The 15,941-nt window shown below is 38.3% G+C and overlaps 1 protein-coding gene across 1 annotated transcript in view; it reads right to left on the bottom strand.

Annotated features, from left to right (window-relative positions):
* The window catches only part of LOC140152871 (uncharacterized), a 41,013-nt gene extending 25,352 nt beyond the window's left edge, over nucleotides 1-15,661 (bottom strand). The window contains exons 1-10 of the mRNA XM_072175397.1: nucleotides 12,473-15,661; nucleotides 11,397-11,660; nucleotides 10,780-10,956; nucleotides 8,577-8,759; nucleotides 6,931-7,069; nucleotides 5,950-6,052; nucleotides 2,380-2,524; nucleotides 1,742-1,816; nucleotides 1,248-1,421; nucleotides 594-794 (exon numbers count right to left, since the gene is read on the bottom strand). Of these exons, the coding sequence (XP_072031498.1) occupies nucleotides 594-794; nucleotides 1,248-1,421; nucleotides 1,742-1,816; nucleotides 2,380-2,524; nucleotides 5,950-6,052; nucleotides 6,931-7,069; nucleotides 8,577-8,759; nucleotides 10,780-10,956; nucleotides 11,397-11,660; nucleotides 12,473-15,482 (4,471 nt within the window). The 5' untranslated portion in view covers nucleotides 15,483-15,661. The remainder of the gene's footprint in view (nucleotides 1-593; nucleotides 795-1,247; nucleotides 1,422-1,741; nucleotides 1,817-2,379; nucleotides 2,525-5,949; nucleotides 6,053-6,930; nucleotides 7,070-8,576; nucleotides 8,760-10,779; nucleotides 10,957-11,396; nucleotides 11,661-12,472) is intronic.
* Nucleotides 15,662-15,941: the final 280 nt, after the last annotated feature.

Genomic DNA, 15,941 nt, shown 5'->3' on the forward strand with positions numbered 1-15,941 from the left:
AGTAGATTACTATAATTAAAGACAGAGATTAAAAGAATTTACCGCGTCTGATGTCACTATCAATTACGATCCTTGATTGGTTTACACAGGTTAATAGCGCGTAATATATCTGGTGCTGATCGGAGAAAAGGAATAGCAGTAAATGGCGAAAAATTACGTACTTTTACAAGGCAAAAAGCAGCCTTTCTATGCATTATTGACATGGTGCCTAATTCGCCAAAGAAAGTTTCCTACTATGAAGACCTATCTTTTGAGATGGTTTGCATGTTTGAAGATGCAAAATTAACAATAAGGCGCCCGGTTATACCGCCACATTCAGCAAGTCATCATCACGACACTTGTAAACAAACCATGCTCGAATTTGATTGACAGATGACGTCAGACGCGATAAACTCTTTTTATCTCGGTCTTTAATTATATATCAGTCATCTGGGAGCAACCATGGCAAAGTTTAGTTAGGCTAAATCCTTCAGTCTTCTAACCCATCTGCACGGTTGCTTCACTTGCTGCATGACCCAGATTGTGGGAAGATATAGTATAAGATTGATGGAGTTAGGCTAGGCAAAAGCTTTATCAATGCTTCATCAACCTACCGTCTTGTGTAAATTTAGCATATTCCACTTGAGGTGCCTGGTAGTATGCAGTCAGTAAATATGGATCAACTTGACGGTTTAGGGATGATACCCCATTGATTGTTGGTCTTGCAGTCAGTTGTCCAGAATTGGCTGGGTAGCGCATGTTAAATTGGATTTCATTATCACTCAGGAACTCTCCTGATAGTTGCCATGTTTCACCTAGTTCAAAATCAATTGAATATGTTTTAAGTTTATATTAAAGAAACATAACTTCAGCAATCAACAGATATTTTGTAACCCTAATACCTATGTACTTATGTTCAATTTGTATGACATCCTGTAGCAACATTGTACAATTTGTACTGAGCACAATACTGAATCATGCTGATGTAAAAGAAAGTAAGATTTTCCACATTTCAATATCATCAGCATTTTTCTACCTTGAGCATTTCAATGAATGAAGACAGTGTATCATGTTAGGGAACAACCCAAAAGTTCGATTTCATTTATAGCGAACTTTTGGGCTGTTCCCTTAGATGTGCATGCAATTACATTGCATCCGCTACATTTAGTTATGTGTACAGTAATTTCACTGTAGGTGCATGGTCACTGGCAGGGCGTTCATCATACTGTGTTCAATCAATTGAAATTCTCACTGTAAGTTGCATATACCTGATTGAGTATCAGCCAAAAGCGTAGGCTTCACATCCCATACATCAGGATCTAAAGCACGGATTGCAGCAAAGGCTGTGTTATCTGATGCTGTTGCCACAGTATTAAAGGTAGTCCCTGCCAAGGCCTTATTAATTGTTAGAGTGTCAGGCGTAAAGGAGTTGATCTGTATATCTGAAAATAAATATCAGCAAGAAGATCAGTCAAATTTATGTTGGAAAATTTTTAGCGCTACATATACTTCTGAAAAATGTCATTTCTAGCCCACATTTATTATACACACAATAACTCTTTAAGAGATATGAGCATTCAAAACCAAAAAGGTTTGGAAAAGTAGCACTTAGTGCAGGACTACACATTACTAGCTCAATTCATTAAATTCAATGTAACAAACAAATGGTGAAAAGTTTTGCTCTCTTAAAATAGGATACCCAAACATGGCACACGCAGTACTTGTTAAGGCTCTTTTTGTTCATTATAAAGTTTCAACTTACTTGCATAGACCTTAAGTGATGCAACAATGTCAGTGACCAAATCAGAACCCCGTTGCACTGCAACATCATAGTCACCTGTATAAAATGACAATTTAATCATATATATAATATTTACAAGTACTACTTCTTTCATAATCATGAAACTTATTAGACCAAGTAAAAATCACAATCCACTGCAGTAATGACTGCATAATAGAAATTGTCAGACACCCTCCATCCGAGAACTAAACTTTCACTGATGACTGCAGACACAACTAGATGCCCAAACTGCAGTAAACCCAGACGTTTTAAATTGTAGTACATCAAGGGCCTAGGGAGGCATGGAAATAGAATACAGATTATGTTACCCACAATATAGTTTGACATTATAGCTATAAAAGAAAGATGGTCTCCCACTGTAAATACAACCTTGTTCATAAAAAAAACCGTCAATGCTGCTTTGATGATTATTATAATGAACTAACAACTAATTAATCAGAATTAGTGATAAATTTATCTTGGTCAATATAAATACATGTTATTTTTCTTATGTTATAACAATTAACAATAGTTAAGTAATTGATTTCATAAAAAATAAGGATAGACCATGCATCGATGGTCAATCGAAAGATCAAACTAATTTATTTGTATTGCCTTACCAGCAGCAAGGTTTGCTGAGCAGACAATGTATTGGGTAGTGTGTCTCTGGATAAGTTCACCCTCAAACTGCGAATCATCAGATTTTTTAGTATACAAACATTTAAGACTGGCATCTGCAGAGAATCCAGCACCAATAATGCCAAGCTGAAATTAGAAAAGAAATAAAGAATTACAGATGCAAATGGTTTGTGGTGCAGCTGCTGAAAGGTCAGGAGATAATGTATTTTATGTAAATGTTTTATGTAAAAAAACAGATGATATCAAGTAGTTTATCAATGCCATATCTACAGCTGATATCAGGTGGTTTATCAATTCCATATCTACTGCTGATATCAGGTAGTTACTCAATGCCATATCTACTGCTGATATCAGGTAGTTTATCAATGCTATATCTACAGCTGATATCAGGTGGTTTATCAATTCCATATCTACAGCTGATATCAGGTAGTTTATCAATGCCATATCTACTGCTGATATCAGGTAGTTTATCAATGCCATATCTACAGCTGATACCAGGTAGTTACTCAATGCCATATCTACTGCTGATATCAGGTAGTTTATCAATGCTATATCTACAGCTGATATCAGGTGATTTATCAATTCCATATCTACAGCTGATATCAGGTAGTTTATCAATGCCATATCTACTGCTGATATCAGGTAGTTACTCAATGCCATATCTACTGCTGATATCAGGCAGTTTATCATTGCCATATCTACAGCTGATATCAGGTAGTTTATCAATGCCATATCTACTGCTGATATCAGACAGTTTATCATTGCCATATCTACAGGTGATATCAGATATTTTATCAATGCCATATCTACTGCTGATATCAGGCAGTTTGTTGCATTATCTACAGCTGATATCAGGTTGTTTATCAATGCCAAATCTACTGCTGATATCAGGTAGTTTATCAATTCCATATTAACTGCTGATATCAGGCAGTTTATCAATGCCATATCTACTGCTGATATCAGACAGTTTATCATTGCCATATCTACAGCTGATATCAGACAGTTTATCATTGCCATATTTACTGCTGATATCAGACAGTTTATCATTGCCATATCTAACAGCTGATATCAGATAGTTTATCAATGCCATATCTACTGCTGATATCAGACAGTTTATCATTGCCATATCTACAGCTGATATCAGATAGTTTATCAATGCCATATCTACTGCTGATATCAGGCAGTTTATCATTGCCATATCTACAGCTGATATCAGATAGTTTATCAATGCCATATCTACTGCTGATATCAGGTAGTTTATCAATGCCATATCTACTGCTGATATCAGACAGTTTATCATTGCCATATCTACAGCTGATATCAGATAATTTATCAATGCCATATCTACTGCTGATATCAGGCAGTTTGTTGCATTATCTACAGCTGATATCAGGTTGTTTATCAATGCCAAATCTACTGCTGATATCGGGTAGTTTATCAATTCCATATTAACTGCTGATATCAAGCAGTTTATTAATGCCATATCTACTGCTTATATTAGTTAGTTTATCAATTCCATATCTACTGATGATATCAGGTAGTTTATCAATGCCATATCTACTGCTGATATTAGGTAGTTTATCAATTCCATATCTACTGCTGATATCAGGTAGTTTATCAATGATATATCTACTGATGATATCAGGTAGTTTATCAATTCCATATCTACTACTAATATCAGGTAGTTTATCAATTCCATATCTACAGCTGATATCAAGTAGTTTATCAATTCCATATCTACAGCTGATATCAGGTAGTTTATCAATTCCATATCTACTGCTGATATCAGGTAGTTTATCAATGCCATATCTACTGCTGATATCAGACAGTTTATCATTGCCATATCTACAGCTGATATCAGATAATTTATCAATGCCATATCTACTGCTGATATCAGGCAGTTTGTTGCATTATCTACAGCTGATATCAGGTTGTTTATCAATGCCAAATCTACTGCTGATATCGGGTAGTTTATCAATTCCATATTAACTGCTGATATCAAGCAGTTTATTAATGCCATATCTACTGCTTATATTAGTTAGTTTATCAATTCCATATCTACTGCTGATATCAGGTAGTTTATCAATGCCATATCTACTGTTGATATCAGGTAGTTTATCAATTCCATATCTACTGATGATATCAGGTAGTTTATCAGTGCCATATCTACTGCTGATATTAGGTAGTTTATCAATTCCATATCTACAGCTGATATCAGGTAGTTTATCAATTCCATATCTACTACTAATATCAGGTAGTTTATCAATTCCATATCTACAGCTGATATCAGGTAGTTTATCAATTCCATATCTACAGCTGATATCAGGTAGTTTATTAATTCCATATCTACTGCTAATACCAGGTACTGTATACGCCAATATTTTTTCGCCGGAATATATTTTCAGTTTCATGTATCATTGTCAATTTCAAGGGTTGTTAAATTCGCGGTTATGGATATTTCCTCAATAGAATAATATAGTAAAATGCTTAATTATCATGTTTTCGCAAGTTTTTATTTCCGCGAAATCCGCAAAAATAAAACCACCGTAAAAATTTCAGTGTATACAGTAGTTTATCAATGCCATATCTACTACAAATATCAGGTAGTTAATCAGCAGTAAATGTGACATCAATAAGCTATCATCTAATATCAGCAGTAGACATGGCATCGATAATCTACATTATAATACTACATTATGCTATTAGCATATATGTGTACATCCATATCAAAACGATGCACTTGTCGGCTGCTACATGTGTCTCATTTCAAATAATAGCTAGGAATAAATAATGAGACTTATCTGAAATGGAGGCCATTTCAAATCATCCCTAAGTCACATGGTTAAGAAATGTTCTCTGTATTCATAAACCATGTGACTTGGAGATGATTTGAAGTGACCTCCACTTGAGTTGAGTCTGGTATTTATTCTTAGCTATTATTTGAAATGAGACACATGTAGCAGCCGACAAGTGCATCGTTTTGATATGGATGTACACATATGTGATGCGATCAAGCAAAATCAGTCGGAACTCGGAAATATTGATTTTGAGATATAGCCAAACAAAGGAACTATTTCCTTTTGTTTCTTATTGTTTTGAAAACAGTTAAATTGCTCATATCTTTGGAACTGGTCGTTCAATTTCAATGGGGTTTTCTGCAAAATCCAGCTTTGTAAATGCTTTTTACTATCTTATAAGAAACTGAAAATTTGATATCTCCGAGTTCCGACTGATTTTGCTTGATCGCATCACATATGTGCCCATTCACCACAAACTGATCGTAAAGTCCGCATTTTCCATTTTGAGATACAATCAAAACAGTATATGGATTTCTATGTAAAATATTTGACCTTTGATGAACCATAACTTCACTTCCCGATGTCCGATGAAGCTGGTTGAGGTGTCATTTTAAAGCTGAAAGTACATTCTTTCAACATCTGCAATAAACAGAAAATGGTCTAGAGCCGACTTTACTACCACTTTGTGGTGGATGGTCACATATATATATACTGCATTGATATCTAATATAAACAGAAGTAAAGAATAGATACCTCAATCAATTTATCTGGAATTAGGTTTGGTTGAACTCTGCTGACACCAACACAATTGGTACCATCCCCTCCACATACACCACAGGCATCATACTCTTTACCACTTGAATTTAACACAGATAAGAGATGAAGAATATTAATAGTACATAATAAGTATTTAATGTGTGTAACTTATTAAATTCTCTATCATGTTCAAAACAGAGTTGGTTATTATGTGGTATATGGTTTAAAAAAGAATGCTGGCCATGCACCCTAATGCAAGTTCCATGTTTTAAGATACAAAATTGCATGATTTCATCATACTCATCAATACCTGATTATTAGCCTAAATATCATTGTGATCACATCATATTGCACTAATTCAGTGGGTGTGGTCTAGTTTGCAGACACAAAATCTGATTGGACAATCGAATTTCGGGTGTGGTTTGTCAGGCCGTAGATGACCCTACTTCATCACAAGTGTGGTATGATAATGCATAACATGCTTGTGTGAATGAAATGTTTCAAAAACTTTATCATGACCTTTCACCGGACATTATGTTATTAAAACGTACCAACCAAAACATGTTTATAAGGTTTTAGAATAAAATGTTTGTGTTTGCGACATGATGCTTGTAGCTGCTGGTAGGTTCCCTGGCTTTCCCTATCTATACTGTACATCAGTTTGATACAGCCAATGTGACAGTCTGGCTGTTGCACCTAGTAAGAAACCTCCTAGCTCCTCATATTCTCATGCGCATTTAGTAGGTCTAGTGTAAATGGAGGAAGGGCGAGGTGAAACTATGACGGCCAACATGCTTGGGGGAGGCCGGGGGGGAGGGAACAAGATGGACTGTTATACACCCCATGGTTACATCACGATTGCGAACATCATGTCCGTATAAAGGATAGGAAATTTATTTCTATAATGCCTACTTTTGCTCCCGCCTTTGCTACACAAAAGCTAAGACATTCCCTGTGGCCGGACATTCACATTCCTACCTATTTGCAACGCCATCACAGCCTTCGCAAGATGTTGCATCTGCATCCGGGTCACTCTCACACTGACCACAGACATTTAGTCCCGTGTCTGCATCATTCACACATTCACCGCAATCATTTTCATAAGCACGAGGGAGTCCTATGCACGTATGATAATAAAATCAAAAATGAAATGGTATCATTACTTGAGAGTGGCAACACACAATTGAAAAAGATATTGACCTTTAATGTGCAATAATTTATATTAAAAAAAGGAAAAAAGAGAGTAAGGGAGATACAGGGGCGGATTTAGGGGGGCGCAGCCGGCGCGCGCCCCCTCTATTTTTTGACTAGCAAAGGGCGCCAGCCTAACTTAAAAATACAAAAAATGAAAGAAATTAAAACAATGAACAAATTTGGCCATGAACAGCAAACAATGGGCCAAAACCGTTGAGTTTTCGAGGGGGTAACCCCCTTAACACCATTTTTTCGTCGTCGACCAAAAGGCGCCCCCTCTATCAAAAATTCCTGGATCCGCCCCTGAGATAGAAGGGAAAATGTTGTGACAACATTTACGATTTGCATAAGTTTATCCCATTTTGGCCCATTCAGTATTATAAAAGCAAAATTGCCAAACTAGGCCTATATGCACCTTCCTTTGGCACGACTAGGACATAATTGTCGTCAATTTTGTTTATTTTAGCATTGAAATTACATTTTTTTTCGCGTGTTTTGCTCGCATTTGTCCCGGTAATGTTCTTTTGTTTTAGTAGCAGATCAGTGGGACGATTTGGTCATGTTGCTCGGTGACTCCGGTAGGGGCGTAGCCAGCTTTCTTGGTCGGGGGGGGGGGGCAAAATCAAATTTTGGGGGCACAGACGAAAAAATTTGCAGTTGCATCATACAATACATAGAGACTGTATGTCTTCGAGGTTCCCGAAAAGGGCCTTATTGGGATGATGTGCGCGCGTAGCGTGAAAAAAATGGTATTTTACACTATTTCCGCCCATTATCCGGCTTAAAAAAGGGCTTTATTGTTACAATGTGCGCGCGTAGCGCGGAAAAAATTGTATTTTACACTATTTTGGCCCTGAATTTTGCTAGAAAAGGGGCTCCTTGCCCTTTTTCTTCTCCTTTGCCCTCCTGATTTTCTCTTTCATTTTTTGTAAGAGGGGCACTTTTTCTTTCATTTTTTTTTCAGCCCCCCCCCCTCCGCTGGCTACTGGACTCCGGCCCGGTACATCCCCTTTGTATTTTAGCATTTGCCGCGCACTACTCGCGCACATTATTAACTACTATAAACAGTTTTATTTAATGTCATAAATAATACACTCTTAGAATATTCAATAAAATGGTGCTTCTGTTTGTCCTGTACCGTCAAGAGAAAGAGGTTCTTGGAAATTGAAAGAACCTCAAAATTATGTTTGTATTTTTCGCCTTAACCTTTTTCAGATCTATAAAATGGTTCTTTCTGGCCTTCCAGAAACATTTTGGGTTCTTCGTAGAACGATTAAGGTATTATATACATGTCAACTAAACAAACTTGTCAAGTTCTAGGGCCTATACGTATTTGTTATTTATTCGTGTATTATTTCTTGTAAGGATTTTGGCAGAATGGCATTTAAGACTTATTATTTGTCCTAAAAATATAAATGTTAACTACCTACCTGAACCTGGTGGGATACATGATTGAGTGCAATCCTTATACTTGCTGCCGAATGGATAGGATACATCAGAGAGAGGCGCAGGTTCACAGTAATCACACGTGTCTTGTATCCACTCTCCGTCACACCTACCGCGGCAGTCCAAACGACCGTCGTTTGCAGTCAAGCTCATTCCAGTGTCCCCACCTTATTCAGAGTGAAGTTAAAAGACAATACAAACTTTAATCCAATATAGATTAATTTTAATCATTTACATTTACAGGCATTTATGGCGCCATTCACAAAGATACCATGGCGCTTACAAAAATATACACAAAAAGTCAAATAACAAGAGAACAGTTCAAGAAAACAAATGAGTCTTTAGCATAGACTTGAACGCGGATATGGTCGCAGCAGATTTTATGTCCACGGGTAGTGTATTCCATGCCGTAGCGGCTGCAATGTGAAATCTGTTTTCGCCAGTCATTCTGTGGCTGCGTCTTGGAATAGCAAGCCGGTTAGTGTCAGAAGACGATCGCAAGGTACGAGGAGGAACATAAACGGTAAAGTAGTCTGAAATGTAGTTGGGACTCAGTTGTTGCATGGACTTATAGACGTACAGAAGGATTTTAAACAGTACTCGTTGGCGAACTGGAAGCCAGTGCAAGGTCTCTAGGAGATTGGAAGCGTCAGTTCTGCGACCAACTGCAAAAACCAGTCTCGCAGCATTATTCTGTAGGCGTTGTAGTCTTGTAAGGTCTTTGCCGAATAATGAAGTGAAGAGTCCGTTGCAATAGTCTAGACGAGATGAAATGAGCGCAAGAACTGCAAGGTGGCAAGTGTCCTGGTCGATGAATTGACGAATACGCCAGAGATTTCTTAATTGGAAATTGATAGATCTGCGAAGGAAGTTGACATGGCTGGAAAGAGTCATTGTTGGATTGAACATGACGCCGAGGTTTCGAACAGTCTCAGATGGCTTGATCTTGGCTGTGCCAATTGTGAGTTCAATTTGGGGCAAGTGTTTAAGATTGTAAGGTGACCCTGCAACAAAGAACTCCGTTTTAGAATCGTTCAGCTTCAGACAGTTTGATGACATCCAGGTTTTGATTTCATGGATACAGTGAGTCAATGTAGACAGGGCACGCTCCATATCACCGGGAATGCTGGGATTAAACGAGATGTTTAATCATTCTAACCACCAGCTATACCACAAGACTTGTTGTATTTGACCGGTTGAAACCTGAATGGCATAGAAGTATTTTAAACTCGGATTTTTAATTCTCACTGCACGGATTTTTAATCTCACTGCACTTAAAATAGCCGTAGGCCTACCCTTGTCACAAGTTCAGTGCGAAATCTGCAGAAGCAGATAAAGTGATCTGGTTCTTATACCATACAGCACGTGATATATGCACTGTGTGATCTAGAATGGCTCTCTAAAAGCCTATCAAGGATATTTTAAGTAGGCTTATTATATAAGCCGAGCTAATTTAGCTTATTAGAGAAACTGCTAATAGTCCGATGGCAGAGCAAGGAAGATTGATTTTGCCAATTAAAGTGTTTTTCCTTGTTCTATGGGTAGTCAAAATTAGATTCCGAGGGGTATTAATTGTCACCTCTGGGCAATTCGAGATATCTGAGGTAAAAGTTTAAACAGGGGTCAAAATGTTTTTGTATGTGTGTGTGTGTCCACTGTGACCTTTGCCACATTATTCCTCACGTCATAATTGAGGATTCAGGAAATATATATTTTTCACATCATACGACTTATCGTTTTTGGAGTTATGAGTAAAAAGGGGTAAAATAGAAAATTGCTTCAATTTTGATAAAAATGGTTTCAAATGTTCTAAATTGGAGCATTTTATCTACTTAGCCCCTACAGCTCTTCAAATTTAACCTTTTAGACCTTTTGACCTTTTAGCATGTAACCCCGGAACGATAAGTCGCTTAATTTTGGTATGGGTTTCAAAAAATGTAAGCAATTTTGACCCCTGTGTAAACTTTGACCTTGTAAATCTTGAATTGCGTAACCCCATGTTGTATCACCTAAAGAATAATAATCGGCAAAATATAACATTATTGTACTTATCGCTGGAGCCCGACGGACCAATGCCATGCCATATTATACGCACATCATCAAAGCACAAGTACCTTGAGCTTGTGATATTTTCTTTTACAAAAAAATGAAGAAAAACTAATTATGATGGTCTATTATGTTTCTTACCAACACATTCACCACATTGATCAACTATCGCCGTTCCAAGACATGTTCCATGACAGTCCCATTGTTCTTCATAGTTGGGATCACTTCGACAGTTGCCGCACTTATCAGCTCCAAAGTTATCTGCTCTTCTGGTATCTCCGCCTACACATTCGTTGCAATCATTAATGAATGCTTCACCTATAGACATGACAAATGAATGAGATAATGACGGCCTTCATTTCACAAGTCGCTTTTTAAATTCTAACTTTTTTGACAACATATAAGTTCGAATGCTTGGGAATTATTTATCCCTGATATATAATTTATGGTGTACCAATTTCTGGTGGAACCAGTGGCACTACATGTGACCCGTCGAATCAATTTATACGGTACATGAATGGCCTTGTTAAGTCCAGCTTTCCAGAAAGTGACCTGAGTCAATATAATTTTCGGATTATAAATGTCCCGAAAACGAGAAATTATATATTTGGGCTCACGGATATACCGGATATAATACTGGCTAAACACCAAAAGGTACTTCTGATGTTATTTTTTTAATGTAGGGCCCGGAATTTAAAACATCACCTGACTAGCTGACAGCTTATACCTCACTACTGGTAGTAGTTGTTCTTCCTTACCTTTACAAACACCATTGCAATCTGTTTCACTTCCACCGTTACAAATGCCTGCACAATCTTCAACTGCATTACCATTGCAATCGCCGGCGCAATCTGTTTTACTTCCTCCGTTGCAAATACCTGCACAATCTTCAACTGTATTACCCTTGCAATCGCCGGCGCAATCTGTTATGCTTCCTCCGTTACAAATGCCTGCACAATCCTCAGTTGCATCACCATTGCACTCGCCGGCGCAATCTAAGACACCATCACACTCTGGCTCTCCTGCAAAATATTATGCACAATCCATTATTTTCTTGTTATATTTCAATAGAAGGAGGGGCAGGAACAGGAGCAGGAGTAGCAGCTAGCAGTAGGAGGAGGGGAAGGCGAAGAAGAAGAAGAAAATGTAAATATCGCCGGGTGCATTACTCAGTGACGGATGTTGATTTTGTCATTTTTATGAAAATTGGCCAATGTATTTTAGATAGTGAGTAGTATAATATTACCAAGATTTGAAGCTCAAGTTTGCATAATTGACGGATGTTGATACATTACCCGGCGTGTTGCAGAGTGACGTATCTAAGATCCGTCACAATGTAAAACGCCGTTTACTTGGAAAAACAACTAAATTGGTTAATTTTAGTCAATGTTACATTAAAATTACTGTTGCTTTCTTGCCCTAACCCTAACCCTAATCGTGTCGCCTTGATGTTTTTGTTGATACTGGGGCAAAAAAGCAATACTGTAACCTAAATGGCTACTTTTTTTACTTACCCCATAATATCCCTCATTCTTCAGACCATGCCCTCTTTCGGGAGCAAATTTATAGTTTAAGCTTGCTGATAACCATATTTCGCGGTTAGTGATTCTTTGTAGCCCTGCTGGGTGGGCATACTAGTTGAATATCCACATTTCGCGGTTGTGGTTTCTTTTATTAACATTAACATTCAATTATGGGGAAAAGGTAAAAAAGGGATATTTTTACTATTGCTTTTTTGCCCCCAGTATCAACAACAACAAAAAACAGTACAAGAAAAGAAGAAGAAGAAATGTACCAGAAAATAACCTCGAATGTTTCCAATGATCACACTTACCCACTTCTTGCTCCTGGGTCAAATAGAACACCACGGTCTGGCACATATCACTGGAATCATCAAATCCAGCCAGGGCGATGATCTCCGTGAAAATTTCCTGGACCATCACTTCCTCGAACCAAATATTGCTGAAATCGAAGAAACTCTCACATCTCGTTACATCGCTGAATATGCTCGTCATGCTGTTTGTCATTGTTTGGAGGTAGTCCTGCAAGGCGTTCGCGTCATAAGCAACAACCATTTCATTACAGACGCCACTTATGCTTCCAAAACCGGTCACGAAACCGATTAATTCATTTATAATGTCGAATGGGAACTCGTCGTTATCGTTTACCAGATTTAAGACATTATCAATATCGCGACAGAGAGCTACCAAATATTCATCGGCCACAAAGAGGAAAACTTCTTCGATGATATTATAGAAATAGTCATATACACTGATATCTTCATTGAGAAAATCCGCACCAAATTGGCAGATGTCTTCAGGGGTGGTAGAATCATCAAATTGTATGCCAATATAACCTTGTATTTTCTCAAACAATTTCTCTTCGGGAAAAGGTCTCAAGCTAACCGGGTAATCTCTTCCGTTCACTATAGGCACAATAACCTTCTCGCACGCGGACAGACTATCACCAGTCCAAGTGGAAAAGTCCTTATTGATATAGGCATTGCAAAGTTGTACAAATTCACTTTCAAAACCTAATAGAGCTCCAACTGGTGTTCCTAAATGTTCACAAAACACACCCAAGCCATCAATAACTTTTGGTTGGCTCCATGCATTGACAGCAACGGCAAAGAGAGAACCGAAATCTGCGAAGGGCGTGACCCACCCTGGAAGATCTGGAGGAGCATTCCAATCGAGTTCTGTAAATGAGTCTAGTAGTAGTACATGCAACCTATTCCAGTCGAATGTGCCAAGATGAGCTTGTACAAGAATATCGCACAAATCTGCTGCAGCATAGCCTGTCACGTTGTAAAACACGATCGTGTTATCTTGTTCTAGTAATTGAAAAACACTGGTGCATACATCTTTATCATTGAACATATCGAAGAAGGTGTTGACTACGGAGTCGATATGTTGCCGGAAATCTCCTCCCCTTGAACTTGAACTCGATTCCTCAGCCCTCCATTCTCTCCACGGGTCGTGGAAATCGAGTGCACTACACAAGTCGTCCATGGTTTCCGGGATGGTTTCGTGGTTTCCCATGAACATGAGGATTTGCATTAATGTTCTGTCGAAATGAAGATTTGGATCATCGACGAATTCTGAGGTTAACCAGTTTTCTCGCCACTGTCGTTCATTACATCGATATCTTACGTTTTCTGACACCCAACGAAAAGCATTTCTAACACCTGGTGCCAAAAAGCGATCAGTTACATCATCCATGGATGTGTATAAATTATCATTCACCATTTGACACACTTGGAATGGGTTAATATTGCGAGGATCGTAAAATTCACTGTCAGAATCCAACTTTGCCAGAAGCATTCTTACACCACTCATTAGCATTTCATTCACAAAATAAGTCTGATGTTCTTTAAATTCTTGAAACCGTTCGTGTTTTTCCCAATAGTCAATCCAATATTGTTCTTCATCCTGGCAGCGCCGCAGATAGTTTTCAAAATCTTTATTTCCACTTGCGAGTGCTGAACATAGCTGGTTGAAATCAAGGGCCGTTATTACGCTGCTCAGTCCATCATTTGCGTATTGGCAGACAATACTAAGACCATCTTTAAAATTTTGCATTCCATACGCTGCTCCAAATACAGATATAAAAGACTTCAGGTCAAATGAATCATCTCCCCAACCGATCTCGACCGGTATACTAATATCTTCAATTACTCCAGAACTGTGTGTTGTGTTGTATACATGGGCACAAAGCTCGATTGCTGAGCCGTAACCAGTTATAGTGTTGAACTGAAACACGTCTTCGTCGGCATTTTCAAGAATTGACAAAACACGTCTGCAAAAATATTCATCCTCGAGCACCCAACTGAAGAAATTTGAAGTCATCGTTTCCGCTAAATGTCCAAAAGAGTGCTCCCAATTCGCTTCGTTAATACTTGAAACGATGTTGCTGCATATGTCGACTTCAGAGCGACCTTCGTCATTTAATTCTCGGATAAAATCAATTATCATCTGGCCAAAGCGACGGAAAGGACTTTCGACTGATGGAGGGGTGCCCCATTCTTCATCGTTTCTCACGTAACAATAGTTTCCAGCTGCTCCCGCCAAGGCATTAGCCGCGTTTTTAAGATTGGGCCAAAATAGTTCCTCCACAACATGTCGTGTATCTCCGGCGCCTTCAATGAAATAACATACTTCGCTAACGTCAGGGTACCTGCTTGTATCAGTAAAATACTGAAACATAGTCTGTATCGTACCGTGTTTGTAGTCGCTTTCTGCACCCACGTTTCTTTTCCGCCTTTTGCTCGCGCTCTGTGTAACATTTCCATGAATATCATCATATTCATTTATCCATTCATCATCCTCATCCTCACCAAAATCGATATTCAATTCTGGTAATTTGATCATTTGTTCATACCTACTTGGATCTATAACGTAATCCTCGAAGTTAGTGTTTGTAATGGTATCAACAAGATCATTGCAGGTATCGCTTACGGTGTCCATAGGCGCAGCTTCAGCATCGTCACATATGGTCGCGATTGCGTCTTTAAACTTGTCGACCAATGCCCCTTCAGGTAGAAGAAAGTCGTACTCTTCCAAATAAGGCTCTCCGAACTTACAAACTTCCAACAAAGATTCTCTTATAGTTGCAGCATTACCAGCTTTACCAGCCATATCCAGTAAATCCGTGAAAGCTATTTCTTCTGTGATTTTTCCAGGCTCGGGTAGAAGTGATATGGTCCGTCCCGTGTATTCTGTTGGGGTCTCTGCATTCGGATCATATGGATCTTGAGCGTTGACGAGGTCATTGTAAATTGCCGTGAAAGCAAGTACATATATGAAGTGTAGATGCTTCATCGTTACTCGGTTTGTGATAATCATTTACATGAAGCTTTACTAATAATGCCGGGATAAAGAATCCCGCGAATGGCCAATATAAGGCCTAGCCTCAAAGGCTCAGGAACATACCGCTGCCTGACAGTCTCTCCAAATATTACTGGTGAAACTAGGCTAAATTTTGTTGTAAAAAAAAAAAGATTAGCCGTTTCAGTAATGTATGTATTCACAGGCTTTAGGTCGCGAGCACCTTACAATAAAATATAAGACGCAGACGTTGCAGCTGCTAGTGGTATTATAGCATTTTAAAATCGATACATTAGACAATATCTGTTCCCTACGCTATAGCCTTGACAACGAGGTACACGTCTTATATTTTATATAATGAAGCAGCGATAATAAGAGTATACTTATGGAGAGTTAGAACATTGTCACGGTGTTGTTGGTTCGTAAAGGGCTGTATGGACAAGACGCGATTTGCATCGAAGAAGTGACCACCAAATG

Source organism: Amphiura filiformis, chromosome 5, assembly GCF_039555335.1.
Source record: "Amphiura filiformis chromosome 5, Afil_fr2py, whole genome shotgun sequence".
NCBI classification, from domain to species: domain Eukaryota; kingdom Metazoa; phylum Echinodermata; class Ophiuroidea; order Amphilepidida; family Amphiuridae; genus Amphiura; species Amphiura filiformis.